Source organism: Astatotilapia calliptera, chromosome 3 (assembly GCF_964374335.1).
Source record: "Astatotilapia calliptera chromosome 3, fAstCal68.1, whole genome shotgun sequence".
NCBI classification, from domain to species: Eukaryota; Metazoa; Chordata; class Actinopteri; order Cichliformes; family Cichlidae; genus Astatotilapia; species Astatotilapia calliptera.
In genome coordinates, this window is record NC_137424.1 from 18681420 (window position 1) to 18705284 (window position 23865).

At 44.4% G+C, this 23865-nt stretch overlaps 1 protein-coding gene across 1 annotated transcript in view; it reads right to left on the reverse strand.

Annotated features, from left to right (window-relative positions):
- LOC145422992 (NACHT, LRR and PYD domains-containing protein 12-like) overlaps positions 1–23865 on the reverse strand; it is a 436730-nt gene that overhangs the window by 195766 nt on the left and 217099 nt on the right. The window contains exon 6 of the mRNA XM_080295027.1: positions 17666–17842. Coding sequence (XP_080151153.1) covers positions 17666–17842 — 177 coding nt within the window. The remainder of the gene's footprint in view (positions 1–17665; positions 17843–23865) is intronic.

Sequence of the window (23865 nt, forward strand, 5' to 3'; positions counted from 1 at the left end):
AGTGAAAACTGCAACATAAAACTGGAATACAACCAACTTCTAATGAAATGTAACATTTTATAACATGAACACAGATTCCAGGTGAGCTGTGTCTTCCAGGACTGGATTTACCAGAACAGGTATGAGGACGGTGCCTGACGGGCATGTACGAGCTGGAGTGGATCCCAGCAGACACAGGGTGAGGAGACAGACGACCGTTCACGCTCACACTTATTCACCAGTTAACCTAACCCCACTACCTGAATGTCTGTGAACTGTGGGAGGAAGCCAGAGTCCCCTGAGAGGACCCACACAAACACGGGGAGAACATCCAACCTCCACAGAGACTCTCTCTGCACTAAAAGCACAAAATAAAAATCACACCGTCATGTAATTCAAGAAACTGGTCTTAAAAAACATTTAATCTAATATGTCCACATGGAGCCCGTGTTAAGGTCCGTACTGGGCTTCAGAACATCAAGTGAACAACGTCAGATGGGACCTGGGTGCGTTGTCTCCTGATAGAAAGTGCTGAGGATCAGAAGGACTCAGGGACAACACGATATCTGTCCAGCAGAGGGCGGCATTATTCCAAACGGCTCCATCCTAGAAACATGATGTGGAACAGCTGACCTGTAGATCTGCTCAAGAACAATCGTCACAGTCTGATCACAGTCAGTCCCACGTCTGCCATGTTCTCAGCTTCCTTTAGTACAGGTAGCTTTAATGATCATTTCAAGTGTGGTTGTTTCATGGAAACAGAGAGCAGACTACAACATCTGTGACAGCCGCCTCTAACACTCTGATGGACGTGTGGACAGCAATGCTGCCTGGAACAGTACCGATGTTTCAGGGCTGATGACGTTTTTGGGAGGGACATCTACATCCTGACATATCAAGGTTACTTTACTTTTACGTAAATTTGCTTTACAGAAAAATAATAGCATTTGTCATCCCTTCACAAACACACACATCGATTTAAACCTGACAGACACATATTTGGAAAGTAGATGCGATGAATCAAATCAGAAAAACAGTTATTAGTTATTAAGTTTAGTGACGGCAGCAGGGACAAAGCTGCTTTTATAAGACTTTGTCCTGCATCATTCTCATGATAAAACAGACTCAATGGCCCCAAGATATTTATATGACTGCACTTGCTCAGGTTTGTCCGGATTTCAAACTGTTCTAAAAGTCTTTTGATTGAAATCTGGGGCTGTGTTATTGAAAGCAGCAGAGAAATCGATGAACTGAAGTCCTTTACTCTCTACATGTTTGACAATCAGGTGAAGTAGAATCAAAAGCGCGTCCTCCACTCCTCTGTTGGGCTCATGTGCAATCTGCATTGAATCAAGCTGAAGTTCAGTGTCTTCCATAATCACATTTCTGATGATTTGTTCAAAGACTGAGGTGAGGGCAGCAGGCCTGAAGTCGTTTAGAACTTTTGGACGACTAGATTTAGGACCAGGAACCACAACAGCTTCTTTCCCAAGAGAGGGCATGAACGATTTATTCAGAATAACCTAAAATATAGGACTGAGTTCTTGAGCACAAGTGTAGGAGCCATATGAGTTGTTCCTTTTTGTTTTGGATTAAGAGGGTTGGTTTAAATGCACACCTTGTATTGGTGCACGGGTGTGGGGCGTGACTCGTGGGCGTGTTAGGTGATAAATGTGGTTGCACTCACCTGTTCACCGCACCTGATGAGCAGAAAGGTCGGGTGAGCATGAGGGGAACCTGTTGACCCCAGCTTGAGTCATTTTGATGCATTTTTGGCTGTAACTTGATGTATGTTTTATGCACTAATTGATGCCATAGGCCGATGTTGTAGTTTGGTGTAGTAATTGGTGTAATTCTTGTGAGATGCAGTCATTGTGTTTGTGCAGTCTGTGCATTTGTTTAATAGTTCGATGTGCTGATTTGTATAGTGGACAGTAACATGTGGAATTAAAGGAGCAAATAGTGCAGAAGTGCATCTCATGTGTTTGTTGTTGTCGTCATCAGCCTCCTCATGTTTAGCCTGCTGCGGCCATTTGCTGGAGGAGCCACAACAACTTGTCAACAGAAGAGTTTGTAGGTTTTATTAGATTATTTATATATAGTTTTATTGGTGAGAGTTTTATGGTTCGCTGTTGCCTTTTAGAGTAAGCCTGTGGCTTCACACAGCTGTTTCAATCAGGAGTCTTATTCCCCTGTTAGGTTTCAGCAGTTTCACCTGCATTAGGCGTTGTACTGATTTGCTTTCTATTGTGCATCAGGCGGCTGAAGCCATTGGCTTGGGAGTACCGCCGCAGTTTGTGTTTAAGACAGTTTGTCTTCCTCACAGCTGACGGTATGGAGGTGCATAAATACCCATCGCCAGTATGTACGGAAGACTAGGCTGGGTTAGCTAGGTTTAACAGGCAGATTAGTGGGGATGTTACTCCTGTTAATTGTGTGTGTCCAAGGTTCATTGAAAGGAACGTCATTAATTTGATGTGTTGGAATGAAGCTCTGTGGCATAGGTGCAGTTCAGCGTTTGGATTTTGTAATGTTTGAGTTATGAGTTATGTGAGTTATGCAAACAACAAAGTTTTTTGCAGCTGTTTACCTAAAAATGCAGCCAAGACGTTTTTAAAATAAACATTTCAAACTATTTACAGAACAATCAGCTGTTCGGCATCAAATCTGATGCCACACAAATTATTTGTGCCACTGCAAAAAATAATTTCTGTCCACTATGAGATAAAGGAGAACAACAGCCTGATACCTGCAGGCCTGACAACAGCAGATGTATCACTCCGCATCAGCCACGCCGCTTTGCTAGCTAAAACACATAAGGACGCTGTCATAGCCTGTCAACCATGTTGATTAGCTGCGTATATACACGAATGTGAATCGCATCATTGGCTGGACTATGGGATAAGGTGGCATCATTCTAATCGCATACAGGAGCAGCCGGACACTTACTGACTATTAACTACTCGATTTAAATCAAGACGCAACCTCTCGCGCTCTCTCTCTCTCTCACTCACTCACTCACTCACTCACTCACACACACACACACACACACACACACACACACACACACACACACACACACACACACACACACACACACACACACACACTTTCTAACAGCCATCTTCAAGATAAAACAAATCAAGCTCCAATAACTAGTGAAAAATGTAAAAACTCTCCAAGACATCTGGATTAACGTTAAATCCTAATAACTGTGAACTCTTTGCCATAAATGATAAACTGTAAGATTCCTGTTAAATCAGAAATAAGATATTTGGAAATTCATCTCACAAAGGACCAAAAAGTAAATCGGTCGTTGAACGTGGAGAAGAAACTAAAAGAATTCAAGACCAAACTGAACTCTGGGCTTTTGTCACGGTTCTGGGTCATTTTGACCCAGCATTTTCAGTTCTTATATTACTTTGTATTATGGTTTGTATCCCGATGCTTTTGTTTATTGGTATTCCATGTTTCTGTTATTCTTAGTGAGGGATTAGTTCTTAGGTTGTGTCTCGTGTTTAGTATAGGTTCAGTGTCAAGTCTGCGTCTGTTTCTTGTTTCCTGTTTTATTGTGAAGGGTTGTCTCATGTCAGTGGCTGTATCCCAATTCAGGGTCTGCAGCCTTAAAGTACGCATTTCAAGGCCGATTACGTCACAGCGGCGCGCCGAAGGCTGTCCCAATTCAAAGGCTGCTCCAAATGCGGCCGTGAAATGCGTCCTTCATTTCCCTGAATTTTAAGGCTGTGGCAGTGTAGACTTCGTGGCCCAACATATCCCAGAATGCATAGCGCGGCAGTGGGTGTGGATAATTTAGCCGAAAAATGGCATTAAAACGGATCTCCAATGTGCACTGGACGACAGGAGGGGGAAATCCTTGTGAAAGTGGCCAAAAGACACGAAAAAGGTTACGGCAAAAACAACTAATCATCCGTGTGGATACTAACTCACTCGCCTGGCTAGTGCGCTGCAGAGAGGACGTGAGTAACATCAGTTCTTTTAAGTGAAGGATGTTTTTGAAAATACTCAGAAAATGTCAGGAGGCGTTGGACAAATGGACATTTTTGATAATGGCAAAGAGGATTGAACAACATATGTGGTGAGAGATGAACAATATTGTCTGGCTAACAAAATAGAGGATGAGAGGAAAGTTGCTGTGTTCCTGAGTGTCATGGGAGGAAAAACATATAACTTGTTGCGCAGCATCAAACAAAAACTAAATGTGCAAAAGAGACCGAAAGCTGCATGAAGTAACTGAGAAAGACTCAAATGATTCTCAGGAGGATTTGGCATGCCTGGAGCTGTACACAATGCAAGAGAAAGACAATGATGCAATATGGCTCACACCAAAAATACAAGAGGTTGAGTTACAGATGGAACTGGACACTGGGTCTGCCCTCTCACTGATCTTATATGAAGATTACAGAGACAAATTCCCCAATCTGAAACTGAAACACACCTCGGTGAAACTGAAAACATACACAGGTGAAACTCCTCTGGGAAAAGTGAAAGTGGAATATGAGAAAAAGAAACGCAACCTGGAACTTTATGTCAATGAGACTGGAACGAGGCCTGAGTGCACATTCTGTGGATGAAAGACTGAAACAGAAACTTAATAACCGTGCCCAGGTGATCAAAGATGGAATCAGCACCCTGAAAAATATTAAAGCACAGATCATACTGGAGGACAATGCAAAACCAAGATTTCACAAGGCACGTCCTGTACCTTATGCTTTATGCCCCAAAGTCGAAGCAGAGCTCCAGCGCTTGGAAGAGCAAGGAATACTCACCAAGGTGGAATGGTCAGATTGGGCTACACCAATAGTGTCAGTAAGCAAGAAAGCAAGTGACAGAGTGCAGATCTGTGGTGATTTTAAGGTTTCAGTGAACCCAGTTCTCCACATAGATCAGTACCCACTTCCGCGGATAGAAGACATATTCACAGCAGTCGCAGGTGGCAAACACTTTTCAAAAACTGACCTTGCCCAGGCTTATCTCCAGTTGGAAGTAGAAGAGACATCCAGGAAATATGTGGTGATAAACACTCACAAAGGCCTATATCAGTACAACAGGCTGGTATTTGGTATCGCCAGTGTCCCAGCAGTATGGCAACGTGCCATGGATCAGGTCCTACAAGGCATTCCAGGAACAGTGTTTTCTGGATGACATAATAGTCACTGGTGTTGATGAGGAGACTCATCTGGCTAACCTAACAGCAGTCCTGGCCAGGCTAGAAAAATATGGATTGAGAGCAAACAAAAACAAATGTGAGTTCTTCAAGGATGCCATTGAGTATTGTGGACACAAGATCGACAGACATGGGCTCCACAAAACCGAGGACAAAGTTGAAGCAGTCCTGAAGGCACCAGACACTAAAAATGTGAGTCAGCTACGTTCATTCTTGGGCTTAATTAATTATTACCACAAGTTTCTACCAAACCTTTCAACAGTCCTGCACCCACTGAACTCTCTGCTGCAACAAAATGTCAAATGGAAATGGACAAAAAACTATGAAGAGGCATTTAATTTAGTTAAGTTAAGCAGCTCATTACATCAGAGGAGGTTCTGACACACTTTGACCCCAATCTACCACTTCGCCTCGCCTGTGATGCCTCACCATATGGCATTGGTGCCGTGCTATCTCACAAAATGCCTGATAGATCCGAACGACTACTTGCCTTTGCCTCAAGGTCCCTAAATGCAGCCGAGCACAACTATACGCAGATAGACAGAGAAACACTCAGTCTAGTGTGGGGAGTGAAGAAGTTTAATCAGTATTTATATGGACGACACTTCACCCTGATCACAGACCACCGACCGCTGGTGTCCATCTTTAACCCTCAGAAAGGTATTCCAACCATGGCTTGCGTACGCTTGCTTGGGCTTTGTTCCTGGGTGCACACACCTACACCATTGAGTTCAAAGGGACAAAGCTACATGGAAATGCAGATGGACTTTCACGTCTTCTACACATGCAACCCACCGAAGAAATGACTGCTCCAGCTACTGTGTTTCATGTTACACAAATGGAACCCCTACCTGTCACAAGTGCTCAGGTGAAAAGAGAAACGAGCCAAAACACAATCTTGTCAAACGATCTTACTGTGAATGGTTGGCCGTCCTGTAGTGACACTCAGTTCTCTGCGTACTCCACCCACAAAGACCAACTATCCGTTTGCCAAGGATGTGTCATGTGGGGAACTCGTGTCATCCTGCCACCCAAACTACGTACAAAGGTACTGGACTCACTGCACGATGGACATTTGGGTGTTAAGATGAAAGGTCTTGCTAGAAGCTATGTTTGGTGGCCAGGCACTGATTGTGAAATGGAGAATATGGCTAAATCCTGCATTGTTTGCCAGCAGACGCTGCGCCAGCCTCAAACAGCACCTGTACACGCATGGGAGTGGCCATCTGCTCCATGGCAACGCATTCATATAGACTATGCTGGCCCATTTATGGACTAAATGTTCCAGGTTGTGGTTGATGCCCACTCAAAGTGGCCAGAAATCTTCCCCGTAAAGCAAGCAACAGCTGCCAGCACGATCAATAGTCTTTGGTCACCGTTTGCACGCACAGGTCTGCCACAACAGCTCGTAAGTGACAATGGTCATCAGTTTACTGGAGAGGAATTCCAGTGTTTCCTTGGGAGTAACGGCATACGACATATCACTTCAGCTCACCATCATCCTGCAACAAAGCTGAACCAGCCAGTCGCACAGAGGGGAAACCGCTACAACAGAAAATTGACAATTTTTTTACTGTCTTACCACTCATGCAACAACCGGACACACACTTGCAATGCTCTTCATGGGATGAGATCTGAGATCACGTCTAGATTTGCTGAAACCAGACATTCGCAAGGATGTCCAAGATAAACAGTCTTCCATGGTGGAAGCAACAAGAAACAAAACCAGGTTCTTCAATGTTGGACAAAGAGTTCTCGCCAGAGACTACAGAGACCCAAGTAAGAAAAGGCAGTCTGGCACGATTCGTTCACGGACCGGACCGCTGATATACACCATAAATGTTGGAGCCAAATTAGTCTGGCGTAGACATGTTGATCAGATTCTAGATGCAGAATGTCACGTAGTTCCAGAGCAACCTGAGAGGACACATCTACACCTCAAGATTCAGAAGAGTTTGCCCTCGCTTCACCACCTGAGGTTCAGGGTTTACGTGAAACCACCAATGTTCAAACACCTGAACTTTCCACACAGCGCACTATGGACTCTGACCAAACAGGCAGACATTACCCTGAGAGAAATCGCAGAGCACCTCAGAGACTGAACTTATAGGTTTCCAGTTCATTTTGTAAGGAAAGCAGTTAAAATGTTTAAGAGGAAACAACCTACCTCTATGTTGTAAATCACTGAGTAGGTGTCATATTTCAGTTTAAGTACAATTATTGGGTTACGGCATTTACCTGAAAATATCTCGATTGTTTGATACTTAATGTGTTCATCAAAGCTGGATGGGAGGAACTGTGATGTATTTAGTAAAATCAGTCTATATTTTGTGGTAAAGTAGAGAACACCAAGCGTGGTGCATGTGCGCATTGATATGCCTGTGCCTTTCCACAACATGGTTAATAAAGTAAGTTACTAACAACCAAAAATGTGTTGTTACTTTACCAGTTAAGTTATAAGAGAGAACATAACAAACTGGTTGAGATCCTGGATTAAAGAGGGAATGGGAAGGGAAGAGGAGTACAGAGGACTGATTGGTCGGTTCGTGAGGAGAATCACCTGAAACTGAATGTGGCCAAAACAAAGGTGCTGGTGGTGGACTAATTGTAATTTAAAATGTGAACATTTTAGCTGTCCTCCATCATTCTCCCTGAGGAGTCAAGTTACGGTGACTTTGTATCTTCTACAAGAGACGCACAAGAGCAAGTTTAAAAAAAAACTGTAGAGGAAAATATGGCAAAGTCCCAAGACTTACAAAAGGAAGCTTATGCTAGACGAGTCCAGAAGTACAGAAACCTTGTGTACAGCGTTGGAGATGAAGTTCTTCTCTTGAACATGAAACGTGGAAGGAAGGGAGGAAGACTTGATCGAGATTTTTCAGGACCCTACACCATTCAAGACATCGCTGGCAAATGTGTGAGATTAAAAAACACAGAAGGAGCAACTTTAAGAAATCACTACAGCATTGACCATATCAAGCCGTACAGAAGAAGCCACCATGTAAATATCAGTGACAAGTAAAAATACCCAACTCGCAGTCAGACGGTGAACAGCAGCACAGACCTGAAGATGCCTCCCTGCCATCCTACTGCTAACCCTCAGTGCCAGCAAAGTCCAGAGGATTCATTATGCACCCAAAACGGCTGACACAAGGAGTTTAATTGTGTTCCAGGACCAGAAACGCGTGAACAAGAACTTCCCTCCCGGAAACAAAGCTTAGAAAATGAAGGTGACATAGTGAACAACTCTTTTTGACCAGTTGGTCATTTGTTGCCAGTTTGGCGTTGCAACTTAATTGACTGTTGCATGACTTTGTTTGCATTTTGCAGTCTTCAACTCATATTAGATGTAAAGAAACATGCAACGTGCACTGAGCTTGTGGAAGTCTGGAAATGGATCTGCCTGTCAGTAATTTTCTATTTTGCCCACCCGCTGTCAAGGGTAGTGTCGTGGATGAGAGGAGGAGGACCCAAACGCTGGACTCACAGGCAGGTAGGTGAAGGTGGATGTTTATTGCCGAAGGAGTGAGCAAACAGTACAGAGGGAGGAAATGGCTGGCTGACTGAATGAATGAATGAACTAAGGACTGACTGACTGACTGGACATACAGACGACATCAGACATACATCATTAACATCAATGACACGACAGAGAACTGGTGAAACCGAGGAACTTAAATACACAGGTGGATGATGACAATGATTGGAAACAGGTGAGTACAGGGCTGAACATAATCTGACTAATGACACGGGAGACAAGCTGACACGGGAAAAAACAGGAAGTGAGAACATTAATGTGGCGAACCAAACTGAACATGAACAAACTGAAATCACTGGGTCAACGACCCAGGAACCCTGACAGTACCCCCCCCTCCAAAGGCCGGCACCCGACGGCCAAAAGAGAAAGAAAAAAAACCAGAACAGGGCGGGCGGAGGGGGCCCAGGACGGAGGGACGGAGTCCACACCAAGACAGTTCAGGTGGGCGCCCCCGTGGCCGAGACGAGACAGTTCAGGTGGGCGTCCACGCGGCCCGTGGCCGAGACGAGACAGTTCAGGGGGCCGACCGTGCGGACGGCAACGGCGACAGCACCGGTCCGGGGGCCGACCGCGCGGAAGGCAACGGCGGCGACGTGGACACAGTTCGGGGGGCCGGCCGCGCGGAAGGCGACGGCGGCCACTCAGGCGAAGGCGGTCCGGGGGCCGGCCGCGCGGAAGGCGACGGCGGCCACTCAGGCGAAGAGGGTCCGTGGGCCGCCCACGACGGCGATGGCGCCCGGCCAGTGGCTCAGCCAGCGGTCTAGAAAATGGCCGTTTAGCTCCAGACCCAAACGAGGCTGGGCCAGGCGAGGCTGAAGGCCCTGAGGCTGAAGGCCCTGAGGCTGAAGGCTCTGAGGCTGAAGGCTCTGAGGCTGCAGCAGACGAAGGCTCTGAGGCTGCAGCAGACGAAGGCTCTGAGGCTGCAGCAGACGAAGGCTCTGAGGCTGCAGCAGACGAAGGCTCTGAGGCTGCAGCAGACGAAGGCTCTGAGGCTGCCGCAGACGAAGGCTCTGAGGCTGCCGCAGACGAAGGCTCTGAGGCTGAGGCCGGGCCGGGCGTGGGTGCAGCTGAGGCCGGGCCGGGCGTGGGTGCAGCTGAGGCAGAGGCCGGGCCGGGCGATGCAGGCGCGGAGGCCTCTGGCCGGAGACAGGCAGGGCCAGTAGGCGCGGAGGCCCCTGGCTGAGGAGCGGCCGGGCCAGCGGGTGCGGAAACCCCTGGCTGAGGAGCGGCCGGGCCAGCGGGTGCGGAAACCCCTGGCTGAGGAGCAGGAAGGCTCACAGCTGGCTCTGGGTGCTGTGGCTGCAGGTCCGGGAACTGGACGGGATGGTGGACAGGTGACTGGGAAACAGGAGGCGACTGGACTACAGGGCACTGGGTGGCAGACTGGACTACAGAAGAGTGGAGGACAGGTGGAGACTGGACTACAGGTGACTGGAGGACAGGTGGAGACTGAGCTACAGGTGACTGGAGGACAGGTGGAGACTGAGCTACAGGTGACTGGAGGACAGGTGGAGACTGAGCTACAGGTGGCTGAACTGACTGGAGGGCAGCAGGAGACTGGACAGCAGGTGAGGGAACCGATTGGACTAAGGAGACTGACGGATAAACAGAGGCCGGTGAGACTAATGGCTGAGCTAAAGAGTGAGCTAGTGACGGAGATAACATTACGGCTTGGGCTCGTAAGGCTGGTGCCTGGGCAGGGGACAGTTCAGCTAGTCTAACCAGTGATACTGCGAGGGCGTGAAAAGCTGGATCAGGAGGTGGATGAAAGGGTGAAGTAGTAGGTGGACCAGTTAGCTCTTCCAAGCCTCCAGGGAGGTCAAGCTGGGTTCTGGCTGCCCTCAGCCTGGGCGCTGGGACAGGCACAGAAGGTGGCTGGACACCAGTCACCCCCACCCGAGAAACAGGAGCGGGTGTGGAGGTAGACTGGGTCGCAGCTGCCCTCCTCCTGGGAGCTGGCACTGGAGTGGGTGTAGGCTGACTGATAGGAGTGGAAATAACGACTGGGTGAGTGACACTGACAGGTCTATCGGGTTGTATTCTGGTCTTTCTGCCACCACTATTTACAGTTTTTGACTGAACAGTCTTTGGGGAGCCAGAGCAGAAAAAATCTTCCCAGTCCACATCATCCTCAAGGAGGGAAACTCCCCATGAATCAGAAAAGAGTCTGTTGTGTGTTTTAAGTGGATAATCAGATGAGGGGTGTGGAAAACAGTCACTGGAACTCACCACCGGGAGTTGCTGAACAGAGTCCGTTTTATGGCGGCGTGTGCGCCGCTTTCCCCGGGAAGAGGAAGCGGGCCGGGTAAACGGCTGAGCCTCTGGCGCGGTAGCCTCCGCTGAGCAGAGATGGGAGGTGTAGCCGCCGTGCCGTGGCGAGGCGGAAAGGCTGGAGAGTGAAAAGGCTGGCGGGCGAGCGAGGAGCGAAGCGGCGGGAGAGCGAGCGGCCGAAGCTTGGGCTGTGACGCCCACTCTCCGCGGCGAATGCTCCGGTGCAGCTGAGGCAGCAGGTGGGGGAACGTGGCGTCTCCGAGGCCCGCCCAGAGCCAGGCGAGTCCCCTCGAAGACGTGCTCTCTCTCCGCGAAGAGCCGCTGTTTTCCCCGAAGCCCCTCCGTCCAGCGAAGGAGCGCTGCCTCCTGCCGCTCGAAAAGTTCAGGGTCCGCTGGGTCCACAACGCGGGGTCGTGTCATTCTGTCAAGGGTAGTGTCGTGGATGAGAGGAGGAGGACCCAAACGCTGGACTCACAGGCAGGTAGGTGAAGGTGGATGTTTATTGCCGAAGGAGTGAGCAAACAGTACAGAGGGAGGAAATGGCTGGCTGACTGAATGAATGAATGAACTAAGGACTGACTGACTGACTGGACATACAGACGACATCAGACATACATCATTAACATCAATGACACGACAGAGAACTGGTGAAACCGAGGAACTTAAATACACAGGTGGATGATGACAATGATTGGAAACAGGTGAGTACAGGGCTGAACATAATCTGACTAATGACACGGGAGACAAGCTGACACGGGAAAAAACAGGAAGTGAGAACATTAATGTGGCGAACCAAACTGAACATGAACAAACTGAAATCACTGGGTCAACGACCCAGGAACCCTGACACCCGCTGTACCTTTCCTATTTCTCTGCGTGTAAATGCATGCCTATTGTATTGACTTTTTCCTGTTGTGGCCCGTCGGCCTTTACCAAGCGTATCCACTACAAATCTCATGCATGCCTAAGCTAACTTATCATATTTTTCTTTTAGTAAAGAGGCTATGGCGTGCAAAGGATACTGGGCGCTTGGAGGCAGCTGTTGGACCATACAAGTTATTTTTCGAACACTGCAGGGGTCACGGTGGCTTTCTGATGAGGTAAGAGAACTTATCATTATTGATTCTGATTTCGAGGTTCTGCTCCTTCTGAAGCATTTGCAGTGCAGAGACCATTAATAGTTTAAAATGTGCGGGTAGGTGGGGGGTTTATATAGCAAAACTCTGATAAGGTTTCACCCTTTCACTTCAATAGGAAAAAATGTTATCAACCACAACACAGATGTTGTGACATCATAATACCCAGTTTCAGTATATGCAGAAAGAACCTTTATCAGCAATTCTATTCCTTTAGATGTTTTTGTGTACAGCACTCAAGCAGTTACTTCAAAAATTGTTGCTGTTGTTGTATAAACTCAGATTTTTCAAAACAGGTCATTGATGCATATCTGCACCGTGTTATTGACAGACGAAAGGTAAGTAAGAAATGTCATTTACCTACTAATTTTGAAATTTAAAAAAAACCCTATTTACTGTTCTATAACATTTTTGTATACTTGTGCAGAATGCTGCACACCTGCTCTGTTCAGTAGTTGCAAGCTCGTTGTTTTCTGGGCAGTTCAGATGCCTCAACTGGTATGTTGAAAGCTCAGAAGTGGTCCAAACAGTTGACTCCTTTCTGTTGCTGAGGAAAGAGTTCGGTTCCTTTAAAGAAGACTATATTTGAAAACACCCTGAGACGCATGGTACCTAAGTAAATCCAAATTACTCTGCACTTCCAATCCCACAGATGAAGTTCCCAGTTGAAGACGTGGCTGTGCCCTGTGAACTTTGGTACACACTGGATTCTTGTGGTATGTGTTCATTTTGTTATTAATTTGCATAATTTGTTGTGAAGCAGTTTCTTGCACAAAGTGTTATTTTTAAATAAGTTTTCAGTGGCACAAACAATTGTAATTTTTAATTTAACTTTTTCTTTAGATTGTCAACATTTCTGCACAGAAAATACTGCTCATAGACCCCATGGGAATGAAGGTGTTTATGACAGGAAAATTCTGCGCAACTGGAGGTATGTATGATACTGAGGTGTTATTCTTAGATTAAAAAAAAAAAATCTTGTTTCATTACAAACACTTTTGTTCAACTAGGAATTTTCTGAGGATGAGAGGGCATGAAGACACCATGGAGTGGCAGTTACAGACTATGCAACACAACAAGCGACAGGATTCCTGCAGTTGTGGAGTTTTACTGTTAAAGGTAACCCGTATTCAAATGATTCAGTTTCTTGTTAGCTAGAATTAAGACTTTAAGTGAATTTAAGTGAAGTGAAAGTTATTTCGGTCAACAACAACAAAGATGATCATTTTACATAGAAGTACTTAATCATACAGTAACTGAAAAAGGAATAGGCTGAAGCCTTGTGGCTTATAATTATCCTATCCTTTACCTAATTAAGACTTTACATTCTAATTATGATCAATCTCACAGTTTGCAGAACACTACCTTGATTTTGGAGAGGTCAGTGAGGTGTCAACCACTACAGAGCCAGTTGTGCTGGAGCGAATGCAGATAGCTTGCACCCTACTTGAAAATCGAGGTAAGTCCAGTAAAGTCCTTATCACGTTAGTGCGTACTTCCAATTTAAATAGTGCTTTTCAAACAGCACAGTACAAATAGTGCTCTTCAAACACTTTCAGATAAGACCCTTCTCAAAGTCTAATTTAGACTAATTTTCCAGGAAGTATATTTGGAAAAAATGTACTATTATTTTTTAATTATTCAATAAATAATGTTTGATTAAAACCTAACTATGATTGTGTTTCAGGGAACGCTGAGGACTACTGCATTGTTTTCTCCATGTTAGATGCTAACGCTGACCGCAGCATGATTGAAATGGTAAAACAAAACAAAACAAAAGAAACACATAAGTCTTAGTATCATTACTTGCCAATCATAATTAAAATGTTGAGTAATAGTATTCACCAAACAGAATATGAGCCATTTATTTTTCCTTTCCAGGTGCAGTGTGAATCTTGCCAAAGATGGGCACATTTTGCATGTGAAAAATATAAAGAGAGCAACCAAGAATATAAATGCCAAAAATGTAGCCAGAGTCAGACAGAGACTGTGCAGAGACTGTAGAAGGACAGAGCAGCAGCAGAGCAGTCCAGATACACTGATGATCCTCTGTCAGATCCAGAGGGACACACAGGGATGATGCTGGACTCTACATTGTGTCTGACAGTGGAGCTGTTCTCAGAGCAGTTCACTCTGCAGCACTGACAGTCATCTGCACTTCTTCTCATTCCTCTGTCAGTCACTGCTGGATGAAGCTCTCCTCTCCACCTCCCAGTAACATGGCCCAGTCAGAGCGTCTCTACACACAAGCTGCTGCTGCTTCAACCTCTCTGGATCATCAGGACACAGCTCCTCCTCTCTCAGCACACACACCGTCCTGTTTACCATCGGCTCCACCTGCAGAGAGAAGAAGGAAGAGCAGAGGAGATAAACGAGTGTTTCCAGAGACTCTTCATCAGCTGTCAGTCAGTGATGCAGCACATCCAGTATAAAGAGCAGCAGGGACTTCAGTGCTGGGACTGTACTAGGACTCATTGTTGCTTCACTTTTTCTAATCTTTGGATTTTTATTGAAGTTGATGAAAATGTTTTTCCCTCCTAGTTTGAGTTTGGACTTTCATTCATTAGAAGAACCTTGGTGTGTCCACTCTGAGCTCTGTAGGAACCCCAACAACAAGCCCAACAATCCAGATGGACGGTTCCAGCTGTTAACTGGAGGAATTCCATCCAAACATCTGCTCTCACTAAATTCTTCCTCACCTACAGACTGTGTTCTTCACTGCTTTAAACTTGGAAACGAATGCAGTCATTGGTCTGCGTGCTGCTTTGTTCAGAGAGCTGATTGGCTGTTGACAGTGTTTGATCAGAGCGTGTCAGCCGTTACTATGGTGACCATAAAGGTCAGAAACAGGAAGTGTTTGTGTCCAATCCTGAAGCCTGTCACCATTCTCCTCTCACAGCTTCACTGAGAAGCTGCAGCTTCACAGGAAACACTGGATCTTTGTTTCATACTGACTGTGTTTAGTACAATACTGCTGACAGCACCACCCACTCACTCCATCACTCTACTTACTCCAGAGTCTTCAGTCTGTAGTCTGGACTCTGCTGAAGATCAAACAGCTGCTTCACATCTGGATACTTCAGGTTGTTCCAGCTCAGGTCCAGCTGTCTCAGATGGGAGGGGTTGGACTTCAGTGCTGCTGCCAGATAATCACAGCTGATCTCTGACAAACCACAGCTCTCCAATCTGTATAAAGAATGAAAGATGTAAGTTTATTAGACAAAGTGTGAGCTTGAAATCATTCAGTGTTTCATCATCTGTTCAGAGCTGAAGAAGGTTCAGAATGTAGAAGTTTAGAAAATGGAAACTCCAAACAGCTGAAGCCAACAGGAAGCAGCTTCAAACAGGAAACTGTGCAGAGTTTCAGACTATATGTCCTGATGCAGCCAGTTGGATTTTGGAGATTTGAATCTCTGTTCTGTGACTAAGTCCTTGAATCATTTCTTCCAGTTGGTCCAACAAGACAGACTAAGTGTTGGACATGTGTTGTGGCTCCATTAGGGGAGCTTCTAAATGTGATGTGATGGCCCCTCTGGGTCTGTCAGGTCACAGGACTGAAGAGAGCTCAAACTGGGCACACAGTTGTTCCAGTCTGGACCAAAGACTCTATACTGGGACTGAGGGACTGCTTTGACTGCTCCCACTGGGACTTTTTAAAGGCTCATGTTCTCACTTAGATCATCGATTTCTACTTACATTTCTTTCTGGGAAAAATGGGGATTACTTTGGAAACAGGAAGTATTGTCCCCAATAAGCAGCCCTGGATTAGTAAATCACTCCAACATGTTCTCAGGCAGAAGAAGCTGTCTTGTTATGAGGGAGAGAAGAAAAAGATTGAGGCACAGAAACTTGTTGAAAGAGAGATAAAGCAGCTAAAATCAGGTGTAAAAGTAAAGCAGAGGATGAGCTGAATAAAGGACACTCAAGGCTGGCTTGGAAAGGAATGAAGTCCATGGTGGGGATGCAGAACAAGGAGCAAAGATGAATGTGATGCTGAATCAGCAGAAGACTTGGACTCATTTGATTCCAGCTTTGATATCATTGATTTCAATGAAGAGCTTTGTGATTGTAGCAAAGGGCTGGTAGCTCTGAGAGTCCCACTGATGAGGTGTTTGTGTGGAAATCTCTTAGTGGGACCAAAGAGAGAAAAAGCCCTGGTCCTGATGCTGTGGGAGGGAAATGATTGAAGTGTGCTGTGAGGAACTGACTGGGAGGTCTTCACACATTTTCCAGTCCTCCTTGGAACAACAGGAAGTTCCCAGCATATGGAAACAAAGGTTAAGTGTCCTATGGCACTCAGTGATGATGGTGCTGTGGCCCCACCACCTCCACCTCTTTGTAAAGGAACTAACGGTCATCTGAAGCTTCAAATGGAACTAAGACTTCCTCCACTAGGTGGCAGTGTCTGATGAGAAAGTGTTAGTGGAGCTGGCCTGGAGTCAGAAACAGGAAGATGCAGGATTTGGGCTGAAATGGGGAAAAGTGGTTGGCACTAGTGCCTTAAAGCAAGAAGGTTGTAGGTTGAAGCTTGTTGGCCTTTCTGTGGAGGTTGGATGTTCTCCCACAGTCCAATGAAATGCTGCTTAGGTTCATTGGTGCTTCTAAATTGGCTGTAGGTGTGGATGTGAGAGAGTGCTTCTCTGTCTCTCTCTGTTGGCCCTGTGATGGACTGCTCACCTGTGCAGGTGGACCACCCCTCTTGCCCTATGACAGCTAGGGCACAGGCTGCAGCCCTGTGAGCCTAAGCTGAATAAACAGTTAGCAAAAATAATCCATAGATGGCCTGAAATCCCCCAGTTAGCAGTTTGGTAGATAGCTATGACATGCTAATCCCATCCAGCAGCTGTATTCTACCTGTAAGCTGATCCCTGCTGAGCCAAAGCACTTTTTCATATACAAATTACAACCTTTAATAGAAACCTATTGGTCAGCATCTTATTAGCCTGCTGTTAGCTTCATTCCACAGAAAACTGAGAGAAACTAACAGAGTTGATAAAGAATAAAGAGAAATGTGCTGATTTAAAGCCTTTGAAGTGCTTCAGATGATCTCTGTCCACTTCTGTCCACTCATTCATTCATGTAAGCTTTCTAATGCAGCTTTGATCTTCACAGTCTGCTTCATGAAACTCATTCTAACCCTGAATGTCAGAGTGTTCCTCCTTCTCTTTCCCATCATTCATGCTGGCAGTGGAGGAGATTTGGATGTTGGACTGTGTTTTGGATGATGTGTGTATGTTTGTGTTGGACTGCTGTCTGTAAAGCAAACGCACATGTTGCTTTGGATTTCAGTGTCAGACAGACTTTAAGGTGGAATGAAGAGTTGGAGAGTTTCACAGTGAATTATCCAGTGGAGGATTTTTCTTCTTCTTTGAAGGTTTGAAATGTGAACATTGTTCTGCTGCAGTCAATGGACTAAACCAGAGAAGAAGAAAACAGACTTTACCATGAAGATCCTCAGTGTGGATCAGTATAATATCAGCCTGATGTCTGCAGTTTAGTGTCAGCACAACTTTCACATCATATTCATCTCAGCACAACTAAAACATGCTGACTGACCTCAGAGTTTCAAGTCCACATCCTGGACTCTCCAGGAAACCACACAGATGCTTCACTCCTGAATCCTGCAGCTTGTTGTTCCTGCTCAGGTCCAGCTGTCTCAGATGGGAGGGGTTGGACTTCAGTGCTGCTGCCAGATAATCACAGCTGATCTCTGACAAACCACAGAGACTCAATCTGTATAAAGAATGAAAGATGTAAGTTTATTAGACAAAGTGTGAGCTTGAAATCATTCAGTGTTTCATCATCTGTTCAGAGCTGAAGAAGGTTCAGAATGTAGAAGTTTAGAAAATGGAAACTCCAAACAGCTGACAGAGTTCATACGCCTTTGTCAGGGTCAAATTCAAGCAAGACCATGTGAAAATTAAAACACATCATCCTAGGTGAACTTAAACACCTTTGTTCCCCTTTTGTTAAGACATAGAAAAGTACACCACACAAAAATACTGCAAAAGGAAACGGTCGCCTTATATACATAGTGTATAAACTCAAAATGCACATTTCACTTCAAATTAAGATTAAGGCTTTGAACAGATCACATAGTTCAGTTCAACATATAAGACTTTAAGAATGCACAAGCATCTACTTAAAATCTATTTAATTTATCATCCATGATATTATTTTGTACAATTCCAATGTATTTTGTTCATCTCCCTTAAATAAACAGGCAGTCTTAAAGTATGAAATATTCATATACAAACACATATAAATGTGTGTACTGTCTCAGTGGCTGATAGTACCCCACAGGCCTCAGTGTGAGCTTGAAGACATTTATAATGTTTAAGTAGTTTAATGTGCAGGTGCTGACGATAAACACATTTTGAATGAAAGCCGGGGAACTTTGGTAGCACAGAAACAAGTGGCTATTCTTTGTGACTATATGGATCACTCACAATACCATTATTTCACACAAAGGCACCAAATTAATACTCAAAAAAGCTGCAGCAATACACACAAATATAAACAGTACTTGGTGACAACTTTGCTTTTAGCCTTTAACCCTTCTTGACTACTTTTGATGTGGCCTCTATATTTTACCTTTAAAAACAGTTTATCTTGCCAATCTGTTATTTTCTCATTTTGACCAACTGTATCAGCACAATTTATCTAAATTCAGACAAAATTTAAAATACAAGTAGAAAGTGATATTTTGACTGTAAAAACCACACACATGTTTAACGAATCATCTTCATAACTTGAAATGCAAATAGAGATTGTACACTTTTAAAAATACGCACACGTTTTGCAAACAACAAAGTTATATGGTACTATTTACCAAAAAATGCAGCCAAGGCTCAGACGTTTTTCATATAATCATTTCAAACTATTTACAGAACAATCAGGTGTCAAACAATAGTTTGTGTCACTCTAACACATATGAGAACAGCACAGGGATAAACCTGCAGGTCTGACAGCAGGTGTGTCACTCAGCGTTTACACTGCAATCTGCCTTTGTTGGCTTTAAGGCAGCAACTGTGACGATCACTAGTAGAACTGACACACAAAACAAAACAACAGCTACACACTAAATACACAAGACAACAAACTAACTTGAGACCAAACACGGTAAACGTCACAAATCTCTCACGTATCAAAACTCTCTCTCTCTTTCGCTCACTCGCTCTCTCTTGCCGGTCACTCCTAAAACTTCCCCCTTTTGCTAAACAACCAAATGTCATGTTTCCATATCATTTTTGATTGGTCGACATGGTACATTTTCCCACCTATAGGGCTTTGGAGCGTGATGTCACGGGAGATGGGCCATGCCCCCTTCCGCTATGACAGTAGGCCAGCCAAAGGATACCATTTCAGCTATGGATCGTACGTGTTGTGTTGTCGGTTGCAACGTTAGATCACACGATCGTGAAGGCAAGAAGCTGGATAACGGGCTCTCTTTTCATCGTTTTCCGTCCTGGAGGCAACGTGAGGGATCCCATGTATCCGATATTACTAAACAAAGACGTCAGGCTTGGATTGCAGCGGTGAGACGAGCGGATATCGAGTTCTCTGCAATCCCCAGCTTTTTGTTGGTTTGCTCACGGCATTTTCTTTCCGGTGAGTTCTAAATTAATTCATATCACTCTTGAAAGGCTTTTAGTGTGATTTTCAACGTGCTGAGGTCATAGATAATGAGATAAAACATGCTAATGTGTGATGCTGCAGAACCACATCATGTCGACTGAGTAGCTTATGATTTGGCATTATTGCAGGCAAACCAGCATATGAAATGGATGTAACAAATCCAGACTGGGCACCAACACTGCACATGGGGCATGACGACATACCTGTATCAGACTCGGACCGGCACTCAAGGCGTACGCAACGGAAGCGAAAAAGAGCACCCATCGGAGGTAAACAACCCCCCCCCCCCCTCTAAAAACATACTAAATTGCTATCACTGTACACTAATCCGCACATAACTTCCAGATGAATCACACACCTGTCATTGGAATATTGGTGTACATTTACCTTATGTCTAATTTTATCTTACAGGCTTTCGTTATGCAGCTGCAGAGTCTGAAGGTGTGCCCCGTGCAGAAATGATTGATGAAGATCTGACAGAAGACCAACAGCAAAATCACAATGTCATGGAGGCAGTGGACAGCAGTTGTGTTGGACAAGTGGAGGTTGAGGTAGCAGCTGCAAATGTGGATATACTGAAGAAATGTAAACCTTTTAAAATGATGACAGATTACAAACTCTCAGCTGTGTCTGTAATCAAACCTCTGTAACTTTGCTTCACTTCAGCAGCATCAGCTCATGTTCACATGTTGATTCATGGTTTGCTTCAGTTTTTGATGGACTGCAGAATATTTTGAAGGTTATCTGCTATAAAAAGCCAGAACAGGAAAATCTGCTTCATGTGTTTCTGTTTGATCCTCAGTGACTTTGACACAAAGGCCTCTGCTGTGATGATCACACCTCTGATCAAGTCTCACAGTGTCAGCTTTGTTTTTATACATATGGATATGTGCTGATAAATGATCAGAATTATAATATTTCCCACTGTCTGCTGTGTGCCGTGACCTTTGACCTGCTAAAGACAGTCAGCTGTGGATTATTCATTGTTGTGTCTGATACTTAGAACTGTGAGGAAGAACACTACACAGTTAATCAGGGTCCCCTCTCTCTGAATCAGGGAAGGTGGGCAGGCCGCGTGTGGGCCACGGGCCATACGTTGAGTCTCACTGTTTGAAATGTGAACATTGTTCTGCTGCAGTCAATGGACGAAACCAGAGAAGAAGAAAACAGACTTTACCATGAAGATCCTCAGTGTGGATCAGTATAATATCAGCCTGATGTCTGCAGTTTAGTGTCAGCACAACTTTCACATCATATTCATCTCAGCACAACTAAAACATGCTGACTGACCCCAGAGTTTCAAGTCCACATCCTGGACTCTCCAGGAAACCACACAGATGCTTCACTCCTGAATCCTGCAGCTTGTTGTTGATGCTCAGGTCCAGCTGTCTCAGATGGGAGGGGTTGGACTTCAGTGCTGCTGCCAGATAATCACAGCTGATCTCTGACAAACCACAGTCCCACAATCTGTATAAAGAATGAAAGATGTAAGTTTATTAGACAAAGTGTGAGCTTGAAATCATTCAGTGTTTCATCATCTGTTCAGAGCTGAAGAAGGTTCAGAATGTAGAAGTTTAGAAAATGGAAACTCCAAACAGCTGACAGAGTTCATACGCCTTTGTCAGGGTCAAATTCAAGCAAGACCATGTGAAAATTAAAACACATCATCCTAGGTGAACTTAAACACCTTTGTTCCCCTTTTGTTAAGACATAGAAAAGTACACCACACAAAAATACTGCAAAAGGAAACGGTCGCCTTATATACATAGTGTATAAACTCAAAATGCACATTTCACTTCAAATTAAGATTAAGGCTTTGAACAGATCACATAGTTCAGTTCAACATATAAGACTTTAAGAATGCACAAGCATCTACTTAAAATCTATTTAATTTATCATCCATGATATTATTTTGTACAATTCCAATGTATTTTGTTCATCTCCCTTAAATAAACAGGCAGTCTTAAAGTATGAAATATTCATATACAAACACATATAAATGTGTGTACTGTCTCAGTGGCTGATAGTACCCCACAGGCCTCAGTGTGAGCTTGAAGACATTTATAATGTTTAAGTAGTTTAATGTGCAGGTGCTGACGATAAACACATTTTGAATGAAAGCCGGGGAACTTTGGTAGCACAGAAACAAGTGGCTATTCTTTGTGACTATATGGATCACTCACAATACCATTATTTCACACAAAGGCACCAAATTAATACTCAAAAAAGCTGCAGCAATACACACAAATATAAACAGTACTTGGTGACAACTTTGCTTTTAGCCTTTAACCCTTTTTGACTACTTTTGATGTGGCCTCTATATTTTACCTTTAAAAACAGTTTATCTTGCCAATCTGTTATTTTCTCATTTTGACCAACTGTATCAGCACAATTTATCTAAATTCAGACAAAATTTAAAATACACGTAGAAAGTGATATTTTGACTGTAAAAACCACACACATGTTTAACGAATCATCTTCATAACTTGAAATGCAAATAGAGATTGTACACTTTTAAAAATACGCACACGTTTTGCAAACAACAAAGTTATATGGTACTATTTACCAAAAAATGCAGCCAAGGCTCAGACGTTTTTCATATAATCATTTCAAACTATTTACAGAACAATCAGGTGTCAAACAATAGTTTGTGTCACTCTAACACATATGAGAACAGCACAGGGATAAACCTGCAGGTCTGACAGCAGGTGTGTCACTCAGCGTTTACACTGCAATCTGCCTTTGTTGGCTTTAAGGCAGCAACTGTGACGATCACTAGTAGAACTGACACACAAAACAAAACAACAGCTACACACTAAATACACAAGACAACAAACTAACTTGAGACCAAACACGGTAAACGTCACAAATCTCTCACGTATCAAAACTCTCTCTCTCTTTCGCTCACTCGCTCTCTCTTGCCGGTCACTCCTAAAACTTCCCCCTTTTGCTAAACAACCAAATGTCATGTTTCCATATCATTTTTGATTGGTCGACATGGTACATTTTCCCACCTATAGGGCTTTGGAGCGTGATGTCACGGGAGATGGGCCATGCCCCCTTCCGCTATGACAGTAGGCCAGCCAAAGGATACCATTTCAGCTATGGATCGTACGTGTTGTGTTGTCGGTTGCAACGTTAGATCACACGATCGTGAAGGCAAGAAGCTGGATAACGGGCTCTCTTTTCATCGTTTTCCATCCTGGAGGCAACGTGAGGGATCCCATGTATCCGATATTACTAAACAAAGACGTCAGGCTTGGATTGCAGCGGTGAGACGAGCGGATATCGAGTTCTCTGCAATCCCCAGCTTTTTGTTGGTTTGCTCACGGCATTTTCTTTCCGGTGAGTTCTAAATTAATTCATATCACTCTTGAAAGGCTTTTAGTGTTATTTTCAACGTGTTGAGGTCATAGATAATGAGATAAAACATGCTAATGTGTGATGCTGCAGAACCACATCATGTCGACTGAGTAGCTTATGATTTGGCATTATTGCAGGCAAACCAGCATATGAAATGGATGTAACAAATCCAGACTGGGCACCAACACTGCACATGGGGCATGACGACATACCTGTATCAGACTCGGACCGGCACTCAAGGCGTACGCAACGGAAGCGAAAAAGAGCACCCATCGGAGGTAAACAACACCCCCCCCTCTAAAAACATACTAAATTGCTATCACTGTACACTAATCCGCACATAACTTCCAGATGAATCACACACCTGTCATTGGAATATTGGTGTACATTTACCTTATGTCTAATTTTATCTTACAGGCTTTCGTTATGCAGCTGCAGAGTCTGAAGGTGTGCCCCGTGCAGAAGTGATTGATGAAGATCTGACAGAAGACCAACAGCAAAATCACAATGTCATGGAGGCAGTGGACAGCAGTTGTGTTGGACAAGTGGAGGTTGAGGTACCAGCTGCAAATGTGGATATACTGAAGAAATGTAAACCTTTTAAAATGATGACAGATTACAAACTCTCAGCTGTGTCTGTAATCAAACCTCTGTAACTTTGCTTCACTTCAGCAGCATCAGCTCATGTTCACATGTTGATTCATGGTTTGCTTCAGTTTTTGATGGACTGCAGAATATTTTGAAGGTTATCTGCT